General features: G+C 45.9%; 1 protein-coding gene across 2 annotated transcripts in view; it reads right to left on the bottom strand.

The window, feature by feature from the left end:
• Window positions 1-7,035: 7,035 nt before the first annotated feature.
• The window catches only part of GALC (galactosylceramidase), a 201,053-nt gene continuing 184,358 nt past the window's right edge, over window positions 7,036-23,730 (bottom strand). For both annotated transcript variants that reach the window (XM_085626587.1, XM_085626588.1), the window contains exon 17: window positions 7,036-10,972. In XM_085626587.1, the coding sequence (XP_085482713.1) occupies window positions 10,829-10,972 (144 nt within the window). In that variant the 3' untranslated portion in view covers window positions 7,036-10,828. The remainder of the gene's footprint in view (window positions 10,973-23,730) is intronic.

Raw genomic sequence — 23,730 nt, 5'->3', positions numbered from 1 at the left:
CCACCACAGATCTGCTCCAGGATTGCCAGGCTTCCTTACACAGCATTCAACAGCTGAAAGTCTGGTGTTGTAGGCGGCCACCAGTAGGGGCAATCCTAACACCTTTCCAACTACACACCTGACGGCAGTAAAAATTAGAAGACACATTCGGAAAGCATAAGTTCATCTCAGCCAGCCTTGCTTTGAGGTCAGCTAACGCAAGCTGTTTGCTAGGTCGCTACAACCACGCACTATGGGACATGGTGGGTGATATCTTACCTGCAGTCCCAGAAGGCCAAATTTGTCATCCGCTCAGGCCTGAACACCACGGACTGTCTAGATATGCAAATGGGAATCCGCATTGTCATTTGATGCTACACCTGGATAAAGTCGACTGGCCTCGAGAGAGATGACGTTTAATGGCTCCTGCCTCTTTGGTGAGAAGGTGGATTCGGCCTTCAAGCATTTTGAGGAGAGCCAGGCCACAGCATGCTCCATGGGCCTTTTCAGCTCTTATCAGGCAATCCCCCCCAACAGTTTGGTTCCTTTCGCAGATATGGCAGGTGTTAGACCCGACACCTTTGTGTGTTGGTTGCCCAAACTTTTTGCTTTCTCCCAGTGCTAAAGGACAAGTGCTCTGTCCCTTAAACATGGCATACACGAAATTGGCACAGTTAAGTAAGTCCTTAGTAAATGGTACTCCATGTACCCGGGGCCTTTAAATGAAATGCTGCTAGTGGGCCTAAAGCACGCACGTCCTCACTCCAGCTACCCCCGCTGTCCAAACTACCTTTTTCCCCTTAACTGCCTTGCTGCTTGCTAGTACCTCTGTTACTTCTCTGTTTAGTCTTATTAACTATGCCGTGACCCCACTGTTTTGTCTTGTATTGGGTACTGTCCTGGGTTTTCCTCTAAACTGCTTTGTGCCCCAACTGTTTAGTCTTTTTTTGGGTATTGTATTGTTTCTGTATTGTTTTTGCTGTTTTTACCTCCTTTGTTGGCTGCTTTTTCATGCTGGTTTTTGCTTCAACGCTCTTCCGCCCGCTTCCTGCCTCTTGCCAGTCCTCACCACCAGCACCCCTTCCTCCTCCCAGAACCTACTTAATGGACGCTGCAGCATTGTATTGGAGGTAACATCCCTGGCACACTGGAACTATTTTTGGGAGCCCCGGATCCATATCTGAAGGCGCAGAAAGAAAGACCTGATGTCAGTGCACCTGGGTGGCACTTATATTACAGTTCCATTTGTCAATTCTAGACTGGAAGATCACTGACGCAGAGTCGCACAGCCCCACCCACTGGCATGCAGGAGCACCACTTTGGGTGTTCCCGATTGTTGGACTTGGCTCTCTCTGAAGGGTCAGTCACAAACATTTTGCCTTCTCTCTCATGTTTTCTGAACTAGTTTTTGTGGGCTTTTAAGACTCTGTGCACTTTACTACTGTTAAACAGTAATTGTACTCGCTCCTTTAAACATGGTAAAAGTGGCTTACCCCTCAATTGGCACATATTATTTACTTGTAAGTCCCTAGTGACATGGTACTGCATGTACACAGGGACTGTAAATTAAATGCATCTAGTTGGCCAGCAGCCACCCTTTTAAGTGCCCTTTTTAGGTCTCGCCTTGCTATCGCGTAAGCGATCGCAAAGCGAGACAATTGTAAGGGGCTCCCAAAAGCGGATTGCATGGCGAGCACGCGCACAATCACGCGCATCGTGCCGCCATGCAATCAGTTTGGCATCCCACTTCAAAGGGTCCGCTCCCCCGCCCCCGCCAAGCGCGCGCGCCACGCTCCGCCGGGCTTGTCTTGTTAGTTCATGTAGACAGCTGTGTTCTGAGACACGCTGTGGTGATTTGCACATCAAAGTTAGCGGGCGAGCAGTTACTGTGGGAGAGTGCTGAGAAGTCACTCAGACACAACGAGCTTTCATTTCTACTACATGTTTGCAGCTGATTTCTCAGAAATGGCGCGGTGGATACGCACACCTCTTGTTTTCAATAGTGAGTTCAGAGTGGTTCTCAACTGAGAACATTTTTAAAACAAGAAGCAAAATGGTGCGTTTTCCCGCACAATATTTTTAATAAATTGATCAAAAGCAGCTAAGCAGCTATTTTAAAGGAAAACTCATAAACCATGTCATACAATTTCTGACTTGACAATCCTGTATGACCCAACGGGGGTGTGGGCAGAAGGCAAGAGGGCTTGTGTTTTCCCCTTTAGTGCAAAATGAGAGACACAGAAACACATCAAATAGCTGAAATGCAAAACATGAAACCGGGAAACCTGGGATCAATCTCGGGCTACCCTGCTTGACTTAATTGTGTAATCCTGGGCAATTGCCTAATTTGATTTAGCTTCTTTCCCCTTATCATTACATTGTTTAATCCTACGTAGCTGCCTTAATCTGCATAAAATGTGATGTGATTCTAGGCAATTGCGGTCCTAGGCAATTGCCCTATTTCAAATCATATGTGATGATTAAGGACAGAGAGTCATAGTGACATAAGGCAATTGCATAGGATCCCACAATTTTGTCAAGCAGAAAGCCTGGATTGATAAAGCATCAATAAATACTAAGTACTAAATCCATTCCTGCAGCTTCTAGTAGCCAATCATCTTTCCCCATCTATGCTCTCAAAACCTAGGTCACATACAAAGTGCACATGCTAAATCACGTGTTTCTCGTTCTTTACGTTGTCTAGTCGGTGGGGTGAGGGGCAAACAGGGTTCATGTTTAGAGGCTCTCATTTCCAATGAATACCACTCAATGCAGATATAATCTCATGCCCTTAACTGAAACGATTCTGCATATTAAAATAATAGAGTGTTTCTTTAAACAGATAAAGCAGTTCAATTTTGTGCATTAAATTGTTACAGTGCACATTGCAGCCGAATAACAATTGTATGCACTAAACTGGAATGCCTCGGCATGTTGGAGAAATACTGCATTTCCTGCCAAAGATGTGGATGGTTCCGCATTCATGTAAAACGTTAGGTGTTGCTATCAAATGCAGGTGTGTCAGCTCAGTTGATTGAATGGCTCCTGTTATAATTTGTGTGTAATCTGCAATACACAAAGTATACACACAGCGCCCACTTCAATGGGTGTCTTCTAAGCACACACGCTCAGAGTGATATTCACATTGGAAGTCTTCGAATGAATGCTGGGCCATGGAGGATCGGATCAGCGTCAATACTTAGATGGGGCTCGAGATTGCAAGAAAAAGTAAACGCCACAGAGGCTGATAAACATGTGTGTGATGAAGGGGGTTCTTAGGAAATGAAATATTTGGCATTGAGATCGTTGCAAAAGCAAATATAATAATCCTCGCTCCAAGTGAATGATACCCAGACTGAGATACCCTAATGATTACGATCTGTTCCCAAACCTTTCCCACATAAGAGGAGGGATGCCTAACTTGGGTAACAGCTAAGATTTGACCCCTTCTGCACAAATAATTCACTCCGTTAATAGGCACATAAGTTCATTACCATCAACTGTCAGAGGAAAGCTTAGCATGGGTTCAGGCAGGCTTGTTTTTAGTTTCTGGGCTTTTGAGAACAGAATACATCCGCAACGAAATCCCCAGCAGGCAGGGCGCGAACAAAGCAGGCTGCATAAATTGTGTTCCGCCCACTGCTGGCAACAGAAGAAGCGCTTTCACTTATCAAGCACTTTCACTTATCAAGTGCTTTCACGTTAAATGAACAGAGCCTCAGAGTGGCAGAGCAGAGGCGCTTGGCAAACTGCCTCTCCTTTGCTGAGCACAGGCTGCTGAGAAGCAAGAACGGGTGAAACATATCACAACTGGCCTTGCCTTTCACTGACGTAAATACTAACAAGGATGCAAGTACTTCACACACAATTAAACAAGCATTGGCATAGCCAATAGGTCTCGGTTTTGGGACCTTATAAGTGTTTAGCCATGCAACAGTTGCATAACTAAATACTTATAATGTCCCAAAAGCTAGACCTATTGGTTATGCCAATGCTTGTTAAACATGTCCTAGGCTGCCACTGCAGCCTGCGTATGTAGTTTAAACTGCCATTTTCATCTGGCAAAATAAACCTCTAGCCAGGCCTATAAATCTTTTTTAATACAAACAAGTCACCCCTAGGGTAGGCCATAAACAGCCCATATCGCAGGGTGCAGTGTATTTGAAAAGTTGGACACATACTTTCAAGTTTTGCATGTCAACGTAGTAAAAAACTCTTACATTTGTGTTTCACTACTTTAAGGCCTACCCCTCCCATAGGATAACATTGGATCACTGTACTACAATTAAAAATTGACAACTTTCAATTGGGAGCAAATATGAAGTTTGAGTTTGGGGTCTAAATAATTGTAACTTAAAACTCTCTTTTATGGTAAAGCTGGATATTAAGTCACAATTCTCAAAATGCCACTTTCGTGTAGTACCCCCAGTAAAACACAGGGTCAATAAGTGGTGGCAGGATGGACCATCTCGATCAGAATGAGGGGCAGGAGCTGTCACTTATCACACTCACAAACGATTTCACACTAGTCTTTCATGCCCCTAGACAAGCTGGGGCCAGGGCAGGGAGGTAGGAATTTCCAGACACCCCTGTAGTAGGAGGACTCCAGTATCTTCTCGTACTTCAAAGTGGTCATCGTGTATAAATAATGGACTCTCAGACCTACTCTTCAATAAACGTCTGGACCTGTGGAAGCCTCAGAAGAATTGTTGTGCTGCTCCACTCTATAAAAGACTGCCCTGCTGTCCTATTACTCTTCTGACCGAGTGAGAAAGACTAGACCCTGCAACCAGGACCACCGAGTGATTCCAAGAGCTAGTTGGCTGGCTTCCTGATCGGAGCCTCAGGGACATAAAAGGCTCTATCTATCTTGAACCCATCACCTGGACTCTGCCTGCTGTGATTCTAGCCTCCTACGTGGTGCCCCTCCAGTCCTGGACCCTTGGAAGTGGGGCTAAAGGTGCTCTACTGGCCCAGCTATGGTCTAATAAGAACCAATGCAGCGCTTGGCACCTCATCAGAACCGGTGCAGTGTGACGCAGCCTTGGGCTAGCTCACATCATAGCCTGCACAGCTCAACTGAACAGTCGCGGTGCAACGCATCTTCAACACGGGCCCCGTAGCCTCTCATCGGAGCTAACACATTCTTGACGTAAGCCCGACTCGCAGCTAGTTGGAAATACTGTTGTGCGATGCATCTTCAAAGCAGACCTCACATCGCTTCTTGGACCAGCTGCTGTGCGGTGCAATGCTCTGCAACTAGGATTTGAGGTATATTTCTCAGGGGGACTAGCTTGGTGCCAGTATCTGGCCAGCACTCCCACACAGTTGGCCTGAACTTGTGACTTTGTCCTGCTCCAGTGATACCAGATAACTAGTTGCCGCTTTGTGCTTTTAAGCACTATTTGTATCCAAATCTTTAAAATAGCATATCTTCAGTTCTATTAATTTGAATTTTGTTGTTTTGGTGTCAAGTATTTTATTACATTTTACTCTACTTTTCTAAATTGGTGTGGGGTTTTTCTTGTGTTTTCACTTTATTCCTGTTTTTGTGCTCCATAAATACTTTACACATCGCCTCTAAGTTAATCCCGACTGCTTTTGTACCAAACTACCAGATGGTTAAGCACAGGTTAATTTGGGGTTGCTTGCGTTTCACCCTGACAAGTTTTGTGGTTGCTGCTTGAGAAGGGTTTCACCCCCCCCCCCCTCAACTAGTAACCCATTTTCCTGCAATGGTCCAGTGTGAAGCATGAGGAAATTCACAAGGTGTGAATCTGTGGTTAGAAGAATCTATCAGCAGTATGGTTTCAGCTTGGAAACGTGCTTGGAGGCAACTGGTGCCTAAAGAGGTCAGTCTTTCCCCACTATAGAAACCTTTTTCCCCTTTGAGCGGTGAAGAATCTCCAAGATCTGATCACCGGGTTTGCAGAAGCAGGAGGATATCTGGGAGATTATCTTGCATATTCATATTGACTCTTTTCTTAAACTTTAGAGACAACATACCAACCATACCTCCTCCGATCGGGAGTTGCCCATTCTTGACCAATATTATATTTCTCAATCACACACAGACAGATAAAGCAGGCACATAACACTGTGCCACAGTTCCTTTTAGAGATTTGTTCTCTTACACTAATGGTAGAAAAATCACTTTTGGCAAGTATTTGCTACAGGGCTTTTTGTATTTTTATCAAAATGCAACACTGTTAGGTAAAGTTACATATCATTTTGGAATTGCATATTAACATCTGGATATCCACAACAGAAGGTCAAGAGTACCTGTATTCTGTCATTTTGTTCATGTATAAAATGGCTTTTACATTAAAGAGGACCTCTAATTTAGATGTAATGTTCTAGGCCACGGTGAAAGCATATTTTGCGAATGAAGAGTCCCATCCTGATAGCGCCTCCCATCAAACATTATGCTGCTCTTAGTTTTTCAATGCCTTCCAAAGTTGCACACTGTGTGTGCAAACATGAGCTAAGGTAAACCCATCATAAATATTATATTGCAGGAAACAAAAAAGACCAGAAAGAGGAACTAAGACCAAGGCCACATATATCTGAATTATTTTATTTCTTACTGGCAAAAAAAGAGGTGTAAACATTCACTGCCTTCTCTTCAGGGGACTATTTTTCTGTTGCCAGCCTCCGCTAATTACCTGGGACTGTTTGGTGAAGCCACAATATGGCAAATAAATCAGAGAAATAGTAAGTCTAAAAAAACAAATATCAGTAACTGCAGCTACGTTGCAACATCTCCTATTGAGAATTTATCTTTAATGTTGATTGCCTTTTTTGCACTTTCACTAAAGGACCTTTGTAGAAGTTCCATGACTTTGTTAGTCCTGGTGTCCTTGTTGTCAGATCTGCTGTTGCTTATTTTTAGTGACAACCCTGTGTGAACAGCAACTTATGTGGCATTAACCCTTCTACCCTTAGATGTCCAGCTAATGCCGCATCTGACTGGCTACCGGACTCGCTGAAACAGACCAGACTGCCTATGGGTTGAGGGAAATGAAGAAATAAGCAACTGTGACATGAAAACAGTTCTCCCAAAGATTACAATTTATTTAACAACACAAATACCACTTTAATAGTAGCAAAAGGCATTTTTTAGAAACATCTGACTTGTAAAACAATGTTATTGGTTTAGCTGATATCATAAGTACAGGCACAATTAACTTTTATTCTTTGCGGTCAATTACTACAATCTTCATTAAATTCCATCCATTCACTGATGTATTGCTCACATTTTTGCAAATCCGTCAATTCAAATAATAGGTTCAATTCTCAGCAGGCTTCAAGAGACCCTTGAGATTCAAGTATTAATTCATTGTTAAAGTAGACAGCGGACTGGCAAGTGCATTTATTTTTACAAGGGCTCTCACACAATATATCACACACATCACAATAGCGGTAAATGAACTGCCTGCACCTAGAAACCTGTAATGTAAAGAAAGCCACACAATCCAATAGTCAACCAACTTAATCTCAACTAACCTAACTGATGCAAAGTTTGGCCCATTGCATTGCCTTTTGATGCATCCGTGATTAAAAGTAACAGTGCTGCTAACTCTGATCGCGCCCTTCGGTCAGGTAACTGGCTTTAAACTAGTGAGGACAGACCAAGAAGTAAGAGCCAGACTGACCAGGACAAATCATAAGCATTAAGAAAGAGAAACGGACTCAGATCCATCCTGTCCACACAGAAACAGGGTTGCTAATGTAAAACCTGAAATTAACAAGAAACATTAGGAAGTGATGTTAAATGTTTGGCCAGCATGGGTTGATAATTATTGCTTTCTGACCCGTACCGCAAACATGCCACACAGTTCATGTGCTCAAGAGATCAGCTTCAACGTTATTAGCTCTGCTTCTAGGACATATCTGCTTCCGGTGCACACTATGCCACAAGCAACATCAGTGAAGCTGCCAAAGTTTCGCGATCCCTGTCACAGCCCTCTGGTCAGTTTTATTCTGTTTGTTTAATGTGCTTTCTACATGTCCTACTCGGTTTTCTTTCTATGCACGGGCCTGGCTGCAGTTCAAGACAACATTTACGAAACTTTGCTTCATTTTAAGCTCGTAGCCTGGCTTGGCGGTACACTGTCACTATTTGCATTCTTCTGTTGGGAATGGAATTATTGTTTTAATATGTGGCTCATGTATGTATTAGGTATGCAGGTGGCAAATCTCAATAGAAGGTAAAAAGCGTTTTCTATACTTTGAGAATCACACTGCTCCAAGGCACATTCATTAGTTAGAAAAGGTGAAGATACAAAATACGATGAAAAACAGACACTCACTGTACCTCCCAGTACAATGAATTTTAGATTTTTTTTGTGTGAAACTCTACCATAAGAAACATCTTTTGTGGGACAACTATTATGAGATAGACCAGGCAATGAACTACGTTGTGGGGTGAGAGCAACAAAACTGTGCAGTAAATGACAGGCTACAGTAATTATGTAGGTAGGCCAGACCTCCAAGTTATCAGGACCTGCTGAGCACAGTTCTGAGACATGCCTTTACTTGCAGGCCTCACACTCTTGCAAACTGGTCTTTGTCTCTCCACATTAGCAACTATAACTGTCTTTACACTACTTTTCAAGGCCAATGTTTCTGCCCTTACAGAAGATACCAAATTTAGAATTCTTGTCAAGCTATGGTAAATTGGGAAAGAAGAGCAGTTTACTCATCAAGTAACAGTGTTTGCCAAGATTGGTGTAAGTCATTAAAGCACCAGAGTCAACAACACTACTCTGCTAGACTTCATGCTAAGTAGCCCATCCACTTCTTGGCAGCAAACATACCCACTGAGGGGTTTCACATTGCTGTGGAGCTTTAAGTAATGGCACTACCAACTTTAGAGTTCAAAACACAATTAAAGGGATCGCATGTCCTGTGTCTGAAGGTCAGTAGATTTCAGATAAACACATTTGGAGAAAGACATATCTTTGCCACGATAAACCAAATGTGAAAAGCCTTAGTAAGAGTGCAATATTACTAAACATTTAGAGGCATTATCACATAAAATACAATTGTGCATCTTTTTATGAAAGATGTACTATAAAAAAGGATAGTATGTTGGTGAAACTGGATAGTAGCTAGAGCAGATAAAGGAACATTATTGCATTTTACTTTTAGAGTGCAGTATGTAGCGAAGGCAGAACGAATGCCAGGTCCCAGAAACCCTTTATCCAGTGGCTTTGTACTTATTGAGAGGTAGATTAGTAAAAGGCACCTAGTAGCTGCCTGGCTTTTACACATTGCAGCCATCAATCTGATGAAGCTTAAAGTGCACTTGCTTACTGGGGTCATTACAGTAATGCCATCTTTCATTGAGGAAGTTTCTAGTCCCAAAAGCAACCCCCAACCCATATTTTCATAAGGTACTAATATGCTGACACAGTGCTTCTAAAAAAATACTTTCATCTTCCAGAAATTAAAGGCCACAGAATATTAAACTATGAACAAATGATTCACCACTTTAATTTCTGTACTCTGAATACTTCACACCCCCAAGGAAAGCCCTCCATCCAACTGCATGTATTTCCTATTACAATTGCTTTTCTCACTCTCTATCATGGTTGTATGCTTGACTAGACTGAGAGGTGAACTCAGTCAGTACACAAGCTACGACGGTAATAACTTGCTATAAGTCCAGCATCCTGAGTCAGGCTTGGCTGAACCCAACACTGGCTCCGCAGCCAACATCCAAAGCAGAGAGACTGCAAACAAGATGTGTAACCCAAGTGGCTGCTTTCCAGGTGTGGCCTCAAAAACAGCATCTGATGCTGCCCTAGCCCTGGTGGAAATAGTACAGATTCCATCAGGGTTGAGAGACCCTGGGTAGAATAATTCAGTAGACATGATAAGGTCCAAGCAGCAATAATATCCTCTAAAGCCGCTTTTCCAGATGCGGCATAGACCCTGCGTGCCCTCTAAGCAAAATGGAAGATGTTTCTCCTGGCTGTTCCCTTGCATGGATGTCCCAAGCACATTCGAAAAGAGGGAGGAAAAAGCAGGAATGTCTCGGATTAAAAGATAAGTGCTTTTTATCTCGCAGTGAACAGCAAATTTCGAGAGGTACTTGGTCTTGCAACACAGGAACATTAGAAATGAAAGACCAGTGTGGATTTTCTAGGCGAAAGACCAAAACGAGTCACATGCATCACAGTGCAATCAAAAGCATCATACATGCGATTTTAAAGTTTGGTCAAAAACAATAATAAATATCTTCTCCCAGGCTCTCTTTGGAATTAAAAGCATCTTTCAAACTACAAGTACACAATCCTGAGCAACAGTACTTCACGAGACATATAATGGTAGAAATACATTAGGGTGGGGGAAGGAATAAAACAAGGTGCTAGCTTTTTAAATAGTGCGTTACATTATTCTAAATAGTTTAGCTCGGGTGGAAGATTTAACTCTTATGACGAAATGCATTTTCAGGTTAATTTCATTTTAGTTAGTACCCATCAACCAAGTAACCGCAAGGATTTACAATCTTCTTGATGAGATGTATGCCGACCGAAGGAAAAACATGAATTCAGTATGAATCAAAATTATAATCAGAAAACATAGCACATCTCCACCCAATTAAAGCTGCAAAAAGACACTCATGATTTTTGCCACTCCATAAACATTCAGAGGTTTGGAATCTAGGCATAATCAATCAATGATAGAACACATTCACCCCTGCCCGATTACTTTGGTCTGCAGAAAAGTACAGGCAATTTGTAACCTCCTCGTGCGGCATCAAGTAGTATTTAACCCTTTTAAGGTAGAAGTGCTTCCGTTGCTTCGCAATGGTGGCAATAAGTGTGTCAACTGAAAACGATTAACTGGCTTCTACGTAAAAATTGTCAAACTGAGCAAATTCGAGTGCGTTAGTTCCGATGGCTGCCCAGCCGTTGAGGGAACCCGTTATGATATCGATCTTCCAGAGTGGATTACCGTTTAACATCCCTGAAGCAGACAGACCCTGCGAAGACAAGAACGAACAACGTGTTAAAAACAAGGCTGAACAAGTGGTGTTCCTAGATATATAGTTATCACCCTCGTTAACCGCTAGATGGCAGTACAACACTACTAAAGAGATTTATTGTTAGGAAACTTTAAGACACATTTCACCATATGCAAGCGCACTGTCTTCGAGTCACAAAGTTAATCGGTTTCTGTAACTGTGCAGAGAGGTGGGTGCATGCAAGTGGTCGTGATGGAAAACAAGCAATGGCAAAGTCAATAGGTCGCAATTTGTCAATGTGTTGTAGTCATGTGGTACTTCTGCGTAGATGTTCTGCAGCATGGGTAAAGTAAAGGGAAGCAGTAGGAATCAGTTGGCACTGACCATGTCGTAGTGCTTCTTAAAAAAACATTTAGCCATGCCGCACAGCAGCTGCGATGCTGTACAACATGGCTAAACAAAACACTGACAAAGTCAATAGATATTGGGTAGTCAAGACCCATTGGCTTTGCCAATACTTGTTTTTAAAGCACGCAGGAGAAGGCTTAAGCAATTTCAGGGTGGGCAATGTGAAATGTTCTTATTGGAAGCTTTGTGCAATTTTTGTTTTGAACTGATTGATGAACCCAGTTCACATGCTTGCACATTGCTGCAAAATGCACGGTCAACGGCTTAAAAATAGTTTGCAATGTATGCACAGCGTGCCAAAGGCCCACAGGCCGCCATTTGGAGAGCAACCGATAAAGAGATTAGGTGATAAAAGTTAACATAGGTATGAAGTCCGGAATGGAAAGGTAAAAATAGGAGTTGAGCTCCAATCAGAATAGCGACTAGTAACAAAGTTGTACTAGGTAAACAGAGGTTGTGTTACATAAATATAATCCTTTGGATAAACACAGCCCTTTGGCGGACAAGGATGGTGTCTCTGATAACATCCTGCTGTGCATGTAAAAGGTGCCAGCCCTCACACAAAATCATATATTCGCAAAAAGGGGCAACCCAGTAACCCTGGGACCTGGGTAAGACTTAATTTAGACACAAATGGTCCCTATGGGGGAAGTGTAGCCCCCCACTTCCATGGCAATACTTATCAAGATCCCTTCTCGCAAGTAAGGTTTTTTATGTGTTTAGTGCATTTATTTATTCACATATTAATCTTGTGCATGGAACTAGGATTCTCAGTAGTTTCAATAATATAACAAGCTGCTACTGAATTAGTGATGACGCAGTGAAAGTGCACAAATAGAGCACAATCTCTGAGGTAAGAATATGTTTCATGATGGCCCTATTAGTGCCCAATGACAGGTGTCTGTGGTTGGATTCATAACGTAATTATGAACAATTGAACTTCATTTAGTAGAACTTAAGAAAATGAGATGAAATTGTGTAGAATTGAATGCACGAGGACTAATGAAGACATAGGGTCTGCTAATTTCTCTTGAACAATAAAAGTCCTTAGAAGGTGTCAACATTACCTTCATGGAATTTGTTTAATATTTTTGTAATACATGTGGAGATAACTAATTTTTTAAAATTGTAATTGCTCAATGTAGGAAGGTGGATATCTGACTATGGCTACCCCCACATTTTTGCCTAGTGTCTAGCTGGTTTTTCGACTTAGTTGGCCTGCGATCCTGCCATTCAGGACCTCAGCCCATCTGCTCTCTCTTTAAAATGGACTCCATGTACCCTAGGTGCATAACCCATTGGAACTAGATCACCCTGTGAGCCCCTGTACCAGTGTACACTAGGTACCCAGGGCATTGGTGTATCTAAGGCCACCAAGGGCTGAAGCATGTATTGTGCCACCCCTGGCCTGAAATAACAAATTTGACACAACTGGCTGATCACTCAGCTGGGGTAAGTTGGTGTAACCACCTCTTACTTAGGTGTAGTATACCTATACCTAACCTTAAATGGGACACATGTTAACCTATAAGTCACTCCTATGGCAGGCCTGAAGGCAGAGTGCTTGGTTCCATGTGAGATGGTGCTCTGGCATGAGCTGAGCCTGTCTGCAGTGGTCGGAACAACTTCCTTCTACTGTTTCCAGATATCGTCATACCATATACTCTTAAGTGCATTATGAACCTCGCGGTTAAATGCTATCTTTGGTTTGGCTTTATCAAAACATGTCGAGTAAGGTGTCATACGAATTGGAATACTAACCCCTCGCCAATTCTGGCGACGGGGTTAGCATTCCACCCTTCTAGAGGGACACGACATGTACAGTACCTGAAACCCGGGTAAAATCAGACATAGCCTCAGCTCCACAAAATGGATGCTGCCACCACAGACACAAGTCTGCCCTCCTGCTGCTGGGAGTCCTTCCAGCTTGGGAGACGTGGACAAAGGGTTTCCTGCCAGGGGAGGTGCGAGCACCACCCCAGACAGGATTTTGTGTATTGGTCAGGTAGGGCTTGAAAGAAACCAGACATGCCTGAGGCTCACAAGGAGCCTCGGTGCATATGCCAGTTCAATCCGGTCCTGGGGCACACCAGTCCCGGGCCTGGGGCGAGCTGGACAAAGGATTGGGGGTGTAACCACCCCCCTTCCTGGTCCCACTCTTAGGGAGGGACCTAGCAGGTAGTCCGGCCCCTAGAATCCGCTTAAAGGTAGGAGCTGTGTCCTAAGACTTCAGACATCCTGGAATCAACTTAACTACAAGAAGAAGACGGGAACTTCGATGCTCTGCCGCACAGAGGACTGAAGCCAATCTCCCCTGTGGTCAGGGAGTGACCACCTTGCTAACGCAAGCACCATCCAGCGAATCAACGTCTGCTTTGCCGCCGCCTCCCGCCGGAGCCCGAGCCCAGAGACTGACAAGACCTGGACCTCCAGACCTCTCACCGCCCGATCCACAGTCCCTGAAAAGAAGGAACCCGTGGAGGCACCGAGACACGTGGAGCCAGCCATCTTGAAAAGACCACGACAAGCTGCAAGCGCAACAACCGAGGCTCCCTCCAAGTTGTGCTTTGGGATCTGAGAAGCCCAACCCTCGAGCAGCATCTGCACCAAAGGTGAGCCCTCCAGCATCTCCACGATCTGCGTGGGGCCCTTCTGCATTTTGCCACTCGACGCGCCTAACCGGTTGCTGGCCCGCTGGCTAGTGGCCATCTTGGCGACGAACTTCAAGAACTACACCGCTGGTCTGGTTGCTCCAGACTGGCCCTTGCTCCCCTCCAAAGGAACAACCCCTCTGACCTTGCTGGTCAGAACCATCAGCTTATTTCGTTTTCCACAACAATTGCTTTTGCCAAGGCTTGTTTGCTTCGATCAAGTCGCCGACACCGCCGACAGCGAGAGCCTGCGTGGGACAGCTCGTGAACCGACTCCTGGACGTCGTCAACCTTCAGGGACCACGTGGCTGCAGAGACAAGCTGCACCTTTCCTCCTGTTTGCACCCGACATCGCCTGGTACCCACCTGGTGCCACGCTGGTCACTGGCTAGTGACTGTGAACACTGTCCCCTCTGCTTACAGGTCTTCTACAACTCCGATCCACTCTTGGATCCACCGCATCTCTTCCGGGCCAACCGCCTGCAGCATCTTTGACTACAGGCTCCATTGAACAGATAGAAGAAACCCGACGCACTTCGAGACCTATGCACCCGCTTCCTGTGGGTGAGGTAAAGCTGGCACTCCGGTGCCCAAGTGTAGAGTATCATCTCTAGTGTCTGTTTCCAAACTTGAGTTCATAGTCCCTCCGGAAGATCCTTTTTGCAGTAACTTTGTAACTTTTACGCACCCATTGAGAACCTATGGGAGCTCGCGTGTGACTATTTGCTCTGCACACGCAACCCGTGGACCTCCTGGTCACTAACTGAGGTTAGCTCCTTGTAGGCCCAGCGATTCTAGAGGCCCTAAGCCTTTTCCCTTTTCTGTTCGTGGTACTTATACCACTATTTTAGTATATGGTTTGAGCGGCCACCAGGGCCTATCCATATAAAGTGCAACTTCTGTGTATTCTAACGTATTCTTGTTTAACGATTTGTGCTCCTGTGCTCATAGAGTCTAGGGGTTACTTTGAGAAATAAATCCATATATATTTTGAATATATATCTGTGTGGTGTCCTTTCATTGGTATAAAAGGGGGTTACATTTAGTAAAACAGCCTGCTTAACACGTTTCACGAGTTTAGCCTCAAAGACTGCTTAGCCTACGCTACCACTAGGGCAGCTAGTCCGAAAAGGTTGACTTACAACCACACCATAAGGGTTGCTTGGCATGGTACAAGGTGGTCAATTTAACTAGTGAACATCATATACCAGGCCAACTTCTCACATTGGTGAGCAGCGGTTGGATTTGAGCTTGCTGTGTTTTACCATTGTAATCTCTTGGTTACCAATTGAAAGATCACATAGGTACCTGTAGGTACATATAAAACAAGATTAGATATACTTAAGTTCTACTGAACTTAGTTGTTGTAGAGCAAAGGGAGTAGCACACCCTGACTACAACTACTAGATCGGTTTAGTAGGTAAACCCAAGTGTAGGTAGATTGCAACACATCCACCCACACTTAAGAGCAATGGCCGGGGCAGAGGGGTCCACTGTACCCATCTCTGTTGAGAGTGACCCCCAGAGGGCACCATCCAGCTTTGCTACCCTTAACCAAAATGAGCTCAGGCAGTTGGCAAATATCAGGGGCCTTAAACAGCCCAAGAATCCTACTTCTGCTGAACTCAGAGAGCTTTTACAGGCTGATGAAGATCAGAAAGCTCTCAGCAAAGCCTCCCAGTTAGGCCCCTTAGGGACAGGAACAGGAGGCCCCCCTTCTGAAGATGCTACCGAGGTACCCCTTTCCAATAGTCACCCCTTAGATGAGGTTCATACTACAGAGGATGAAAGTGAGAAGGGTACTGATACAGAAGGTAGTGGGGATGAAGGGAGAACTAGCCCAGTGCCAAGTGTTATACGTGGCCCAGCTAACCTAAGGCTATTGGGGACTGACAATGGGATCATCCCATTGGATCTCCCCAGTGGACTTAACCAGGGGCTTGGGAGGCAAAGGAATCACTCAGGTGAATTTAATGCTTCTCATACCTCTAGAGGCTCTCAAGGTCACTCCAGGAGAAGGATGACCACCCCTCAGAGGAGGGAACATGAGGCCAGAATGCAGGAAGCCCAGCTGAGAATCAGGAAGCAGGAGCTAGAAGTAGCCCTGATGGAAGAGAAACTGAACAAGGCTAGGCAACCTAGAGAGAGTGGGTCTATACCCACTGGTGGCAGCATTGTCCCCAAGGACAAAGATAGGGTCTTTGATAATAGGAACCTGTCCAAGGTTGTGCCCCCCTACAAAAGTGGGGATGACATCCACAAATGGATGACTGCTCTTGAGAGAGCCTGCAAAGTGCAGCAGGTTCCTGAAGACCAGTGGGCAGCAATCTTATGGCTCTCCTTTGAAGGAAGAGGCAGAGATAGACTCCTCACTGTTAGAGAGGAGGATGTCAGAAACTACAGAGCCCTGAAGAGTGTCCTGGTTGATGGGTTAGGCTTAACCACTGAACAGTACAGGTTAATGTTCAGAGACACCCAGAAGACACAGACTCAGGACTGGTCTGAATACATTGAATGTGCCACTAAGGCTTTGGAGGGTTGGTTGCTGGGAAGTAAGGTGTCTGATTATACAGGATTGTACAATTTGATGATGAGAGAGCAGATTTTAAGTAATTGTCAAAACCAGCTTCTCCATCAACACCTGGTAGACTCAGATTTGACCTCTCCCCAAGAATTGGGAAAGAGGGCAGATAAATGGGTCAGGACCAGGATCAGGCCTAAAAACCAGGGTGGTGACCAAAAGAAAGATACCACCAAGCCTCAAGAGAAGGGTGGGGATAAAGCAAAAGAGAAATCTTCCTCAGGGCCCCAAAACTCCACACAGGGTGGTGGGTCCCAAGCTCCCTCCTCTACCACAGCTAAAAAGCCTTACTGCCATGAATGTAAAATTCCTGGGCATTGGAAAACTGACAGCAGTTGCCTAAAGGCTAAAAACAAAACTGTTCCTCCAATTTCTCCTGTCACACCACCTATTACTGTCAGCAGTAATCCCCCAGGTGGTGGTAGTGCCCCCAGAAATTTGGGTGGGTTTACTTGGGGAACACAGGGGGACCCTGGCTTAGCCAATTCCCCTACAGCAACTACTCTTGTCTGTGATGGTGGCATGGGGTTTGCCAACTTCACTGCCTGTCCCAACACTTTGGGTAGGTACAGACAGGAGCCCTACATCAATGGTACAAAAGCTGAGGCCTACAGAGACACTGGAGCTAGCATCACGATGGTGGCCCATTGGCTAGTTCCCTCTGAGCAGCTTTTGCCTGGTTTCTCCTACCAGGTAACTAACATTGATGGCAAACAGAACAGTCATCCCATGGCAGAGGTATGTCTCAGCTGGGGAGGGGTCACTGGCCCTAAAAGGGTGGCAGTGTCCCCAACCTTGCCTGTAGACTGCTTACTGGGGAATGACTTAGAACTCTCAGCTTGGGTTGGAGTTGAACAAGACACCCATTCTAAAATGGTAGGCCTTTCACCAAAGGGTAGTGGGGTTGTGCCATTCACAACCCCTGTCCAAATAGATTTCCTCCCTGGAAAGGTTGGAAGGGCAGTGGTAGCCACAGCCCAGGCACAGACAGACTTCCCTGTAGAGACTGGCAGAGCTGTGACAGTCACAGCTCAAACACAAACTGAGTGCCCCCCTGAAAAGGTTGGCAAGGCTGTAATGGTCTCAGCCTATACTCAGACTGACATAGGTGTAGTGAAGCCTGAAACAATGGATCACTCCACACAAACAGAGTAGTGGGGAGGAAGAAAAGTCTCCCTCTCCCCAGACATTAGGAAAAGGTCAGCCTCCTCAGGGATCTGACCTCACCCCTTGTGAAGGAACTGCCCCAGAGGTAGCCAGGCCTGGCCTGGCAGAGCCTCTGATGTCAGTGGCCCCTTCCAAGGTGGGACCCAGTCTGATGCAGGTAGCCTGCCTCTCTCTACCCTGCCTCAGTCAGCCCAGGGCTGCAGAGGTCAGGGAGGCCAGTGGACCCCCAGAGGGCCCCTGTCCACAAGAACCCCGCCATCAAAAGAATGAGGATTGCCTGGCTAGTAGCCCTAGCCAGGTGATGGGTAAAAACATTCCTGAGGGATCTCCTTTACAGGTAGTTAGGGACCTCCCCCAGAGGGATTCTGTTGGGCACAGGCAAACATGGGACCTTAGGGCCCCAAACCTGACCTGTCCCTCCAGTAAGCCCACAAAAGGGACCCAGCCTCCAGCTTTAGGTAGCCAGAGGCTGACCCTGAGAGCACAGTGCAACTCAGCTAAAGAAAGAAAGGCATCCATGGTGGAGGATGATTGGAGGAAGCTGAAACCTCACTTTGAGGACACTCACTTCAGTACTCCATCTCCACACCAGCCTTTTACTTTGCAAAGACACACCAAAGGTAGAGATTCCCTATGGTGGAGACCCTCTGATACCCTTAGGGTGAGGGATTGCTTAGTGGACCATGAGACAGGGGGTAACCATGCCAGTGCTGGTTCCTCCTTATATGGCCACTTGGGCAATATAGGCTTACCTGGTCAAGGTCAGCCTTATCTCCCTTCGTTTGGGGGGGGTTGTGTAGGAAGGTGGATATTTGACTATGGTTACCCCCAAATTTTTGCCTAGTGTCTAGCTGGTTTTTCGACTTAGTTGGCCTGAGATCCTGCCATTCAGGACCTCAGCCCATCTGCTCTCTTTAAAATTGACTCCATGTACCCTAGGTGCATAACCCATTGGAACTAGATCACCCTGTGAGCCCCTGTACCAGTGTACACTAGGTACCCAGGGCATTGGTGTATCTAAGGCCACCAAGGGCTGAAGCATGTATTGTGCCACCCCTGGCCTGGCCTAACAAATTTGACACAACTGGCTGATCACTCAGCTGGGGTAAGTTGGTGTAACCACCTCTTACTTAGGTGTAGTATACCTATACCTAACCTTAAATGGGACACATGTTAACCTATAAGTCACTCCTATGGCAGGCCTGAAGGCAGAGTGCTTGGTTCCATGTGAGATGGTGCTCTGGCATGAGCTGTGCCTGTCTGCAGTGGTCGGAACAACTTCCTTCTACTGTTTCCAGATATCGTCATACCATATACTCTTAAGTGCATTATGAACCTCGCGGTTAAATGCTATCTTTGGTTTGGCTTTATCAAAACATGTCGAGTAAGGTGTCATACGAATTGGAATACTAACCCCTCGCCAATTCTGGCGACGGGGTTAGCATTCCACCCTTCTAGAGGGACACGACATGTACAGTACCTGAAACCCGGGTAAAATCAGACATAGCCTCAGCTCCACAAAATGGATGCTGCCACCACAGACACAAGTCTGTCCTCCTGCTGCTGGGAGTCCTTCCAGCTTGGGAGACGTGGACAAAGGGTTTCCTGCCAGGGGAGGTGCGAGCACCACCCCAGACAGGATTTTGTGTATTGGTCAGGTAGGGCTTGAAAGAAACCAGACATGCCTGAGGCTCACAAGGAGCCTCGGTGCATATGCCAGTTCAATCCGGTCCTGGGGCACACCAGTCCCGGGCCTGGGGCGAGCTGGACAAAGGATTGGGGGTGTAACCACCCCCCTTCCTGGTCCCACCCTTAGGGAGGGACCTAGCAGGTAGTCCGGCCCCTAGAATCCGCTTAAAGGTAGGAGCTGTGTCCTAAGACTTCAGACATCCTGGAATCAACTTAACTACAAGAAGAAGACGGGAACTTCGACGCTCTGCCGCACAGAGGACTGAAGCCAATCTCCCCTGTGGTCAGGGAGTGACCACCTTGCTAACGCAAGCACCATCCAGCGAATCAACGTCTGCTTTGCCGCCGCCTCCCGCCGGAGCCCGAGCCCAGAGACTGACAAGACCTGGACCTCCAGACCTCTCACCGCCCGATCCACAGTCCCTGAAAAGAAGGAACCTGTGGAGGCACTGAGACACGTGGAGCCAGCCATCTTGAAAAGACCACGACAAGCTGCAAGCGCAACAACCAAGGCTCCCTCCAAGTTGTGCTTTGGGATCTGAGAAGCCCAACCCTCGAGCAGCATCTGCACCAAAGGTGAGCCCTCCAGCATCTCCACGATCTGCGTGGGGCCCTTCTGCATTTTGCCACTCGACGCGCCTAACCGGTTGCTGGCCCGCTGGCTAGTGGCCATCTTGGCGACGAACTTCAAGAACTACACCGCTGGTCTGGTTGCTCCAGACTGGCCCTTGCTCCCCTCCAAAGGAGCAACCCCTCTGACCTTGCTGGTCAGAACCATCAGCTTATTTCGTTTTCCACAATAATTGCTTTTGCCAAGGCTTGTTTGCTTCGATCAAGTCGCCGACACCGCCGACAGCGAGAGCCTGCGTGGGACAGCTCGTGAACCGACTCCTGGACGTCGTCGACCTTCAGGGACCACGTGGCTGCAGAGACAAGCTGCACCTTTCCTCCTGTTTGCACCCGACATCGCCTGGTACCCACCTGGTGCCACGCTGGTCACTGGCTAGTGACTGCGAACACTGTCCCCTCTGCTTACAGGTCTTCTACAACTCCGATCCACTCTTGGATCCACCGCATCTCTTCCGGGCCGACCGCCTGCAGCATCTTTGACTACAGGCTCCATTGAACAGATAGAAGAAACCCGACGCACTTCGAGACCTATGCACCCGTTTCCTGTGGGTGAGGTAAAGCTGGCACTCCGGTGCCCAAGTGTAGAGTATCATCTCTAGTGTCTGTTTCCAATCTTGAGTTCATAGTCCCTCCGGAAGATCCTTTTTGCAGTAACTTTGTAACTTTTACGCACCCATTGAGAACCTATGGGAGCTCGCGTGTGACTATTTGCTCTGCACACGCAACCCGTGGACCTCCTGGTCACTAACTGAGGTTAGCTCCTTGTAGGCCCAGCAATTCTAGAGGCCCTAGGCCTTTTCCCTTTTCTGTTCGTGGTACTTATACCACTATTTTAGTATATGGTTTGAGCGGCCACCAGGGCCTATCCATATAAAGTGCAACTTCTGTGTATTCTAACGTATTCTTGTTTAACGATTTGTGCTCCTGTGCTCATAGAGTCTAGGGGTTACTTTGAGAAATAAATCCATATATATTTTGAATATATATCTGTGTGGTGTCCTTTCATTGGTATAAAAGGGGGTTACATTTGGTAAAACAGCCTGCTTAACACGTTTCACGAGTTTAGCCTCAAAGACTGCTTAGCCTACGCTACCACTAGGGCAGCTAGCCTGAAAAGGTTGACTTACAACCACACCATAAGGGTTGCTTGGCATGGTACAAGGTGGTCACTTTAACTAGTGAACATCATATACCAGGCCAACTTCTCACACTCAAGATGCGTAGAATTTATCGAAAAGTGAATGTTTCACCTTATAATATAATATTTACTATGAAACATATGCTTACCTTTATAGCCCTGAAGAAGCGGGCGTTTTGCCATGAAACACGTGTTGGTTGTGGCTGTAATTGCCCTTAGGATCATGCATGGAACTCAAAACAACTTTAATATCTATATGTTATAGGGTTGTGGTTAAAATTGCCCTTAAAAAATCCTTTATGGGACTTACATGAATTTCAATATCCATATGTTTTTGCTTTGTGACAGTGGACTTTAATTATGTGTTTACTTTGGAACAGTATACTTTCAAATACAAAAATGTAGGACGGTGTAGCAGAAAAAAGTAATTTTTAAAAAACAAAATTAATTTTGTTCAAACAAACAAAATTTTAATTAATAATGTGTTACGTTGCATAGAGCAATGTGAAGATAGTTTTTGGCTCTCCACTGGCTAATCAATGACAGCCACTTTTAGAACGTTGGCATTTTCCTATCCTAATTATTTGGTGCCTGCAGCCTGTCACTGGTTCACATGACTGGGTGTAATTGGCAGTTAGACTTTGTTTATTCCTCCTAGACAGCCACACAATAGAAGGATTAGGTGTGCTTGGATGGGTCAGCAACTGGCAGGATGGGGGGGGGGGGGGGAGGGCCTGGGCACAGCCAGGGGTGTAACACAGGCCCCCGCAGCACAGTATTGAGGCCTAAGAGCTCCACTACTGATTTTCACCCAACGCGGACCTCGCGCCGCAGCATTTCAAGTGACATCGGGAGTCAGTGACTGCCCAGCCAATGAATGAGGGTGAGTTTCAATTATCAGTGCGTGCGCACTGCAGCAGCGGCAAATTAATAACTTTTGGCTCCTGGCACGGCGGTGGGTAATCTGAATCACACCAGCGCACGGTGCAGCTGGAGCCCAGAGCTTAGCACACATGACCAGACGCCCAGAACCGTGATTGCCTGGGAGTTTCCATTCATTGCCACCTGCCGGCCGCAGGGTCGTGCCAATAGGTTTTAGTCCATTCGTAATGTTGTGGCTTGTCAGCACCGACGTTATCGAATTGCCCTGCTCGCTGCAAGAAAAGAAAGTGTCTGAGGAGTGTCAATGACTTTAGTTGCTGCTTATGTTAGTGATTACTTTGCTCCTATCACTTAAGTTCAGCAGTTGCCCCTGCTCAGCTCTGTGAATGAGCCGATGCTGGGGGCACCGTGCATGCAGCTTGTGTGAGCTGGTGCAGCTATGTCTAGGGCTATGTGACAGGCTGACTACCTGCGCCTGCAGCCGTGAGTGAACAACTTTGTAGTTTTTTTTAATAATACAGCCAGCTTGAGGCCGCCTGGCTGTGACCTATGTGACTGACCTGTGCCTCAGTTCGCCTCAGCCTCGTCTATTCACCGACTTTTTAGAGACATAATGTCCGGTATCGTTGGCTCGAGTGAGTCCACGGACTCCATCTAACAGTGTCTATGTATAATAATTATGCAGCTTGGGGCCTCTCACATCCTGATGGAGACTCGAGTGTCGGCCTGGCCCCACCCGGTCCCATGTGAGACCAGAGAGCGGCCTGGAGTCCAAAGTGCTGTAATGCACGATTATGCTAGGATTGCAAATGCCAGGGTAGGAGCCAGGGGTCCCAGTCGTCACACGCTGGCTAAATGGCATTATGATCTAATTATTTTTCTTCTGGCCCAGCAACACATGTCCAACTAGTGCATGGGTCCGATGTTCAATTTCCTGCCTCAGCTTGTCCGGTGCAGTGAACACCAGCATTGATGCCCAATTTAAATGACAGCAGTCGAGTGTAATGAATGCCACAACTCTCTACAGCATTCAGCCCCAGTAAGGATAACCTCTGCCTCAACCTACCTACAACCACGCCAGCACCAGCACCAGCAGCATTCAGCTAAATTATCAACAGCACTAAAAGCATGTTAATATCCTGGCAGATATAAAAGGTATTTTAACCATATCTGTACATATTTTAAACAGTGCATATCATAAGAAAACATTACAAACTGATCCCAAGCTGCTCTAATGATCTCTGACTGATAACGTAAACAAAAACAGAAAGTGCATTTCAAAAATGAATACGGACAGTTTCATATAAAGTTCCCTTAAGGCCTTAGCAAACTGTTAAAACCTGGAATGGTACCCGGTATTTTTTCTGCAAAAAGTGGCAATCCTAAGTGAGCCTCCAGTATTGATGTCACAGTTAGAGGACAGCAGCTGAGTGCAATGTATGCCAGCACTCTGTGCAGCACTGAGCCCCTGACAGATGACAGTACGATCATCTTAGAAAGGGGCAGTAGGTTAATGAACTTCCTTTTCAGGTATTTTATAGTAACCTAAATATCTTTTTAAAACTTCTCATTACTTGAAAGTTTGTAATTTCGGATATTTATTGCACTTCATTGCTTGATTTGACTTGCA

The sequence above is a fragment of the Triturus cristatus genome, chromosome 9 (assembly GCF_964204655.1).
Source record: "Triturus cristatus chromosome 9, aTriCri1.1, whole genome shotgun sequence".
In the NCBI taxonomy this organism is placed as follows: domain Eukaryota; kingdom Metazoa; phylum Chordata; class Amphibia; order Caudata; family Salamandridae; genus Triturus; species Triturus cristatus.
The sequence above is the reverse complement of the archived record's forward strand: the minus strand, read 5'-3'. Positions and strand labels throughout refer to the sequence as shown.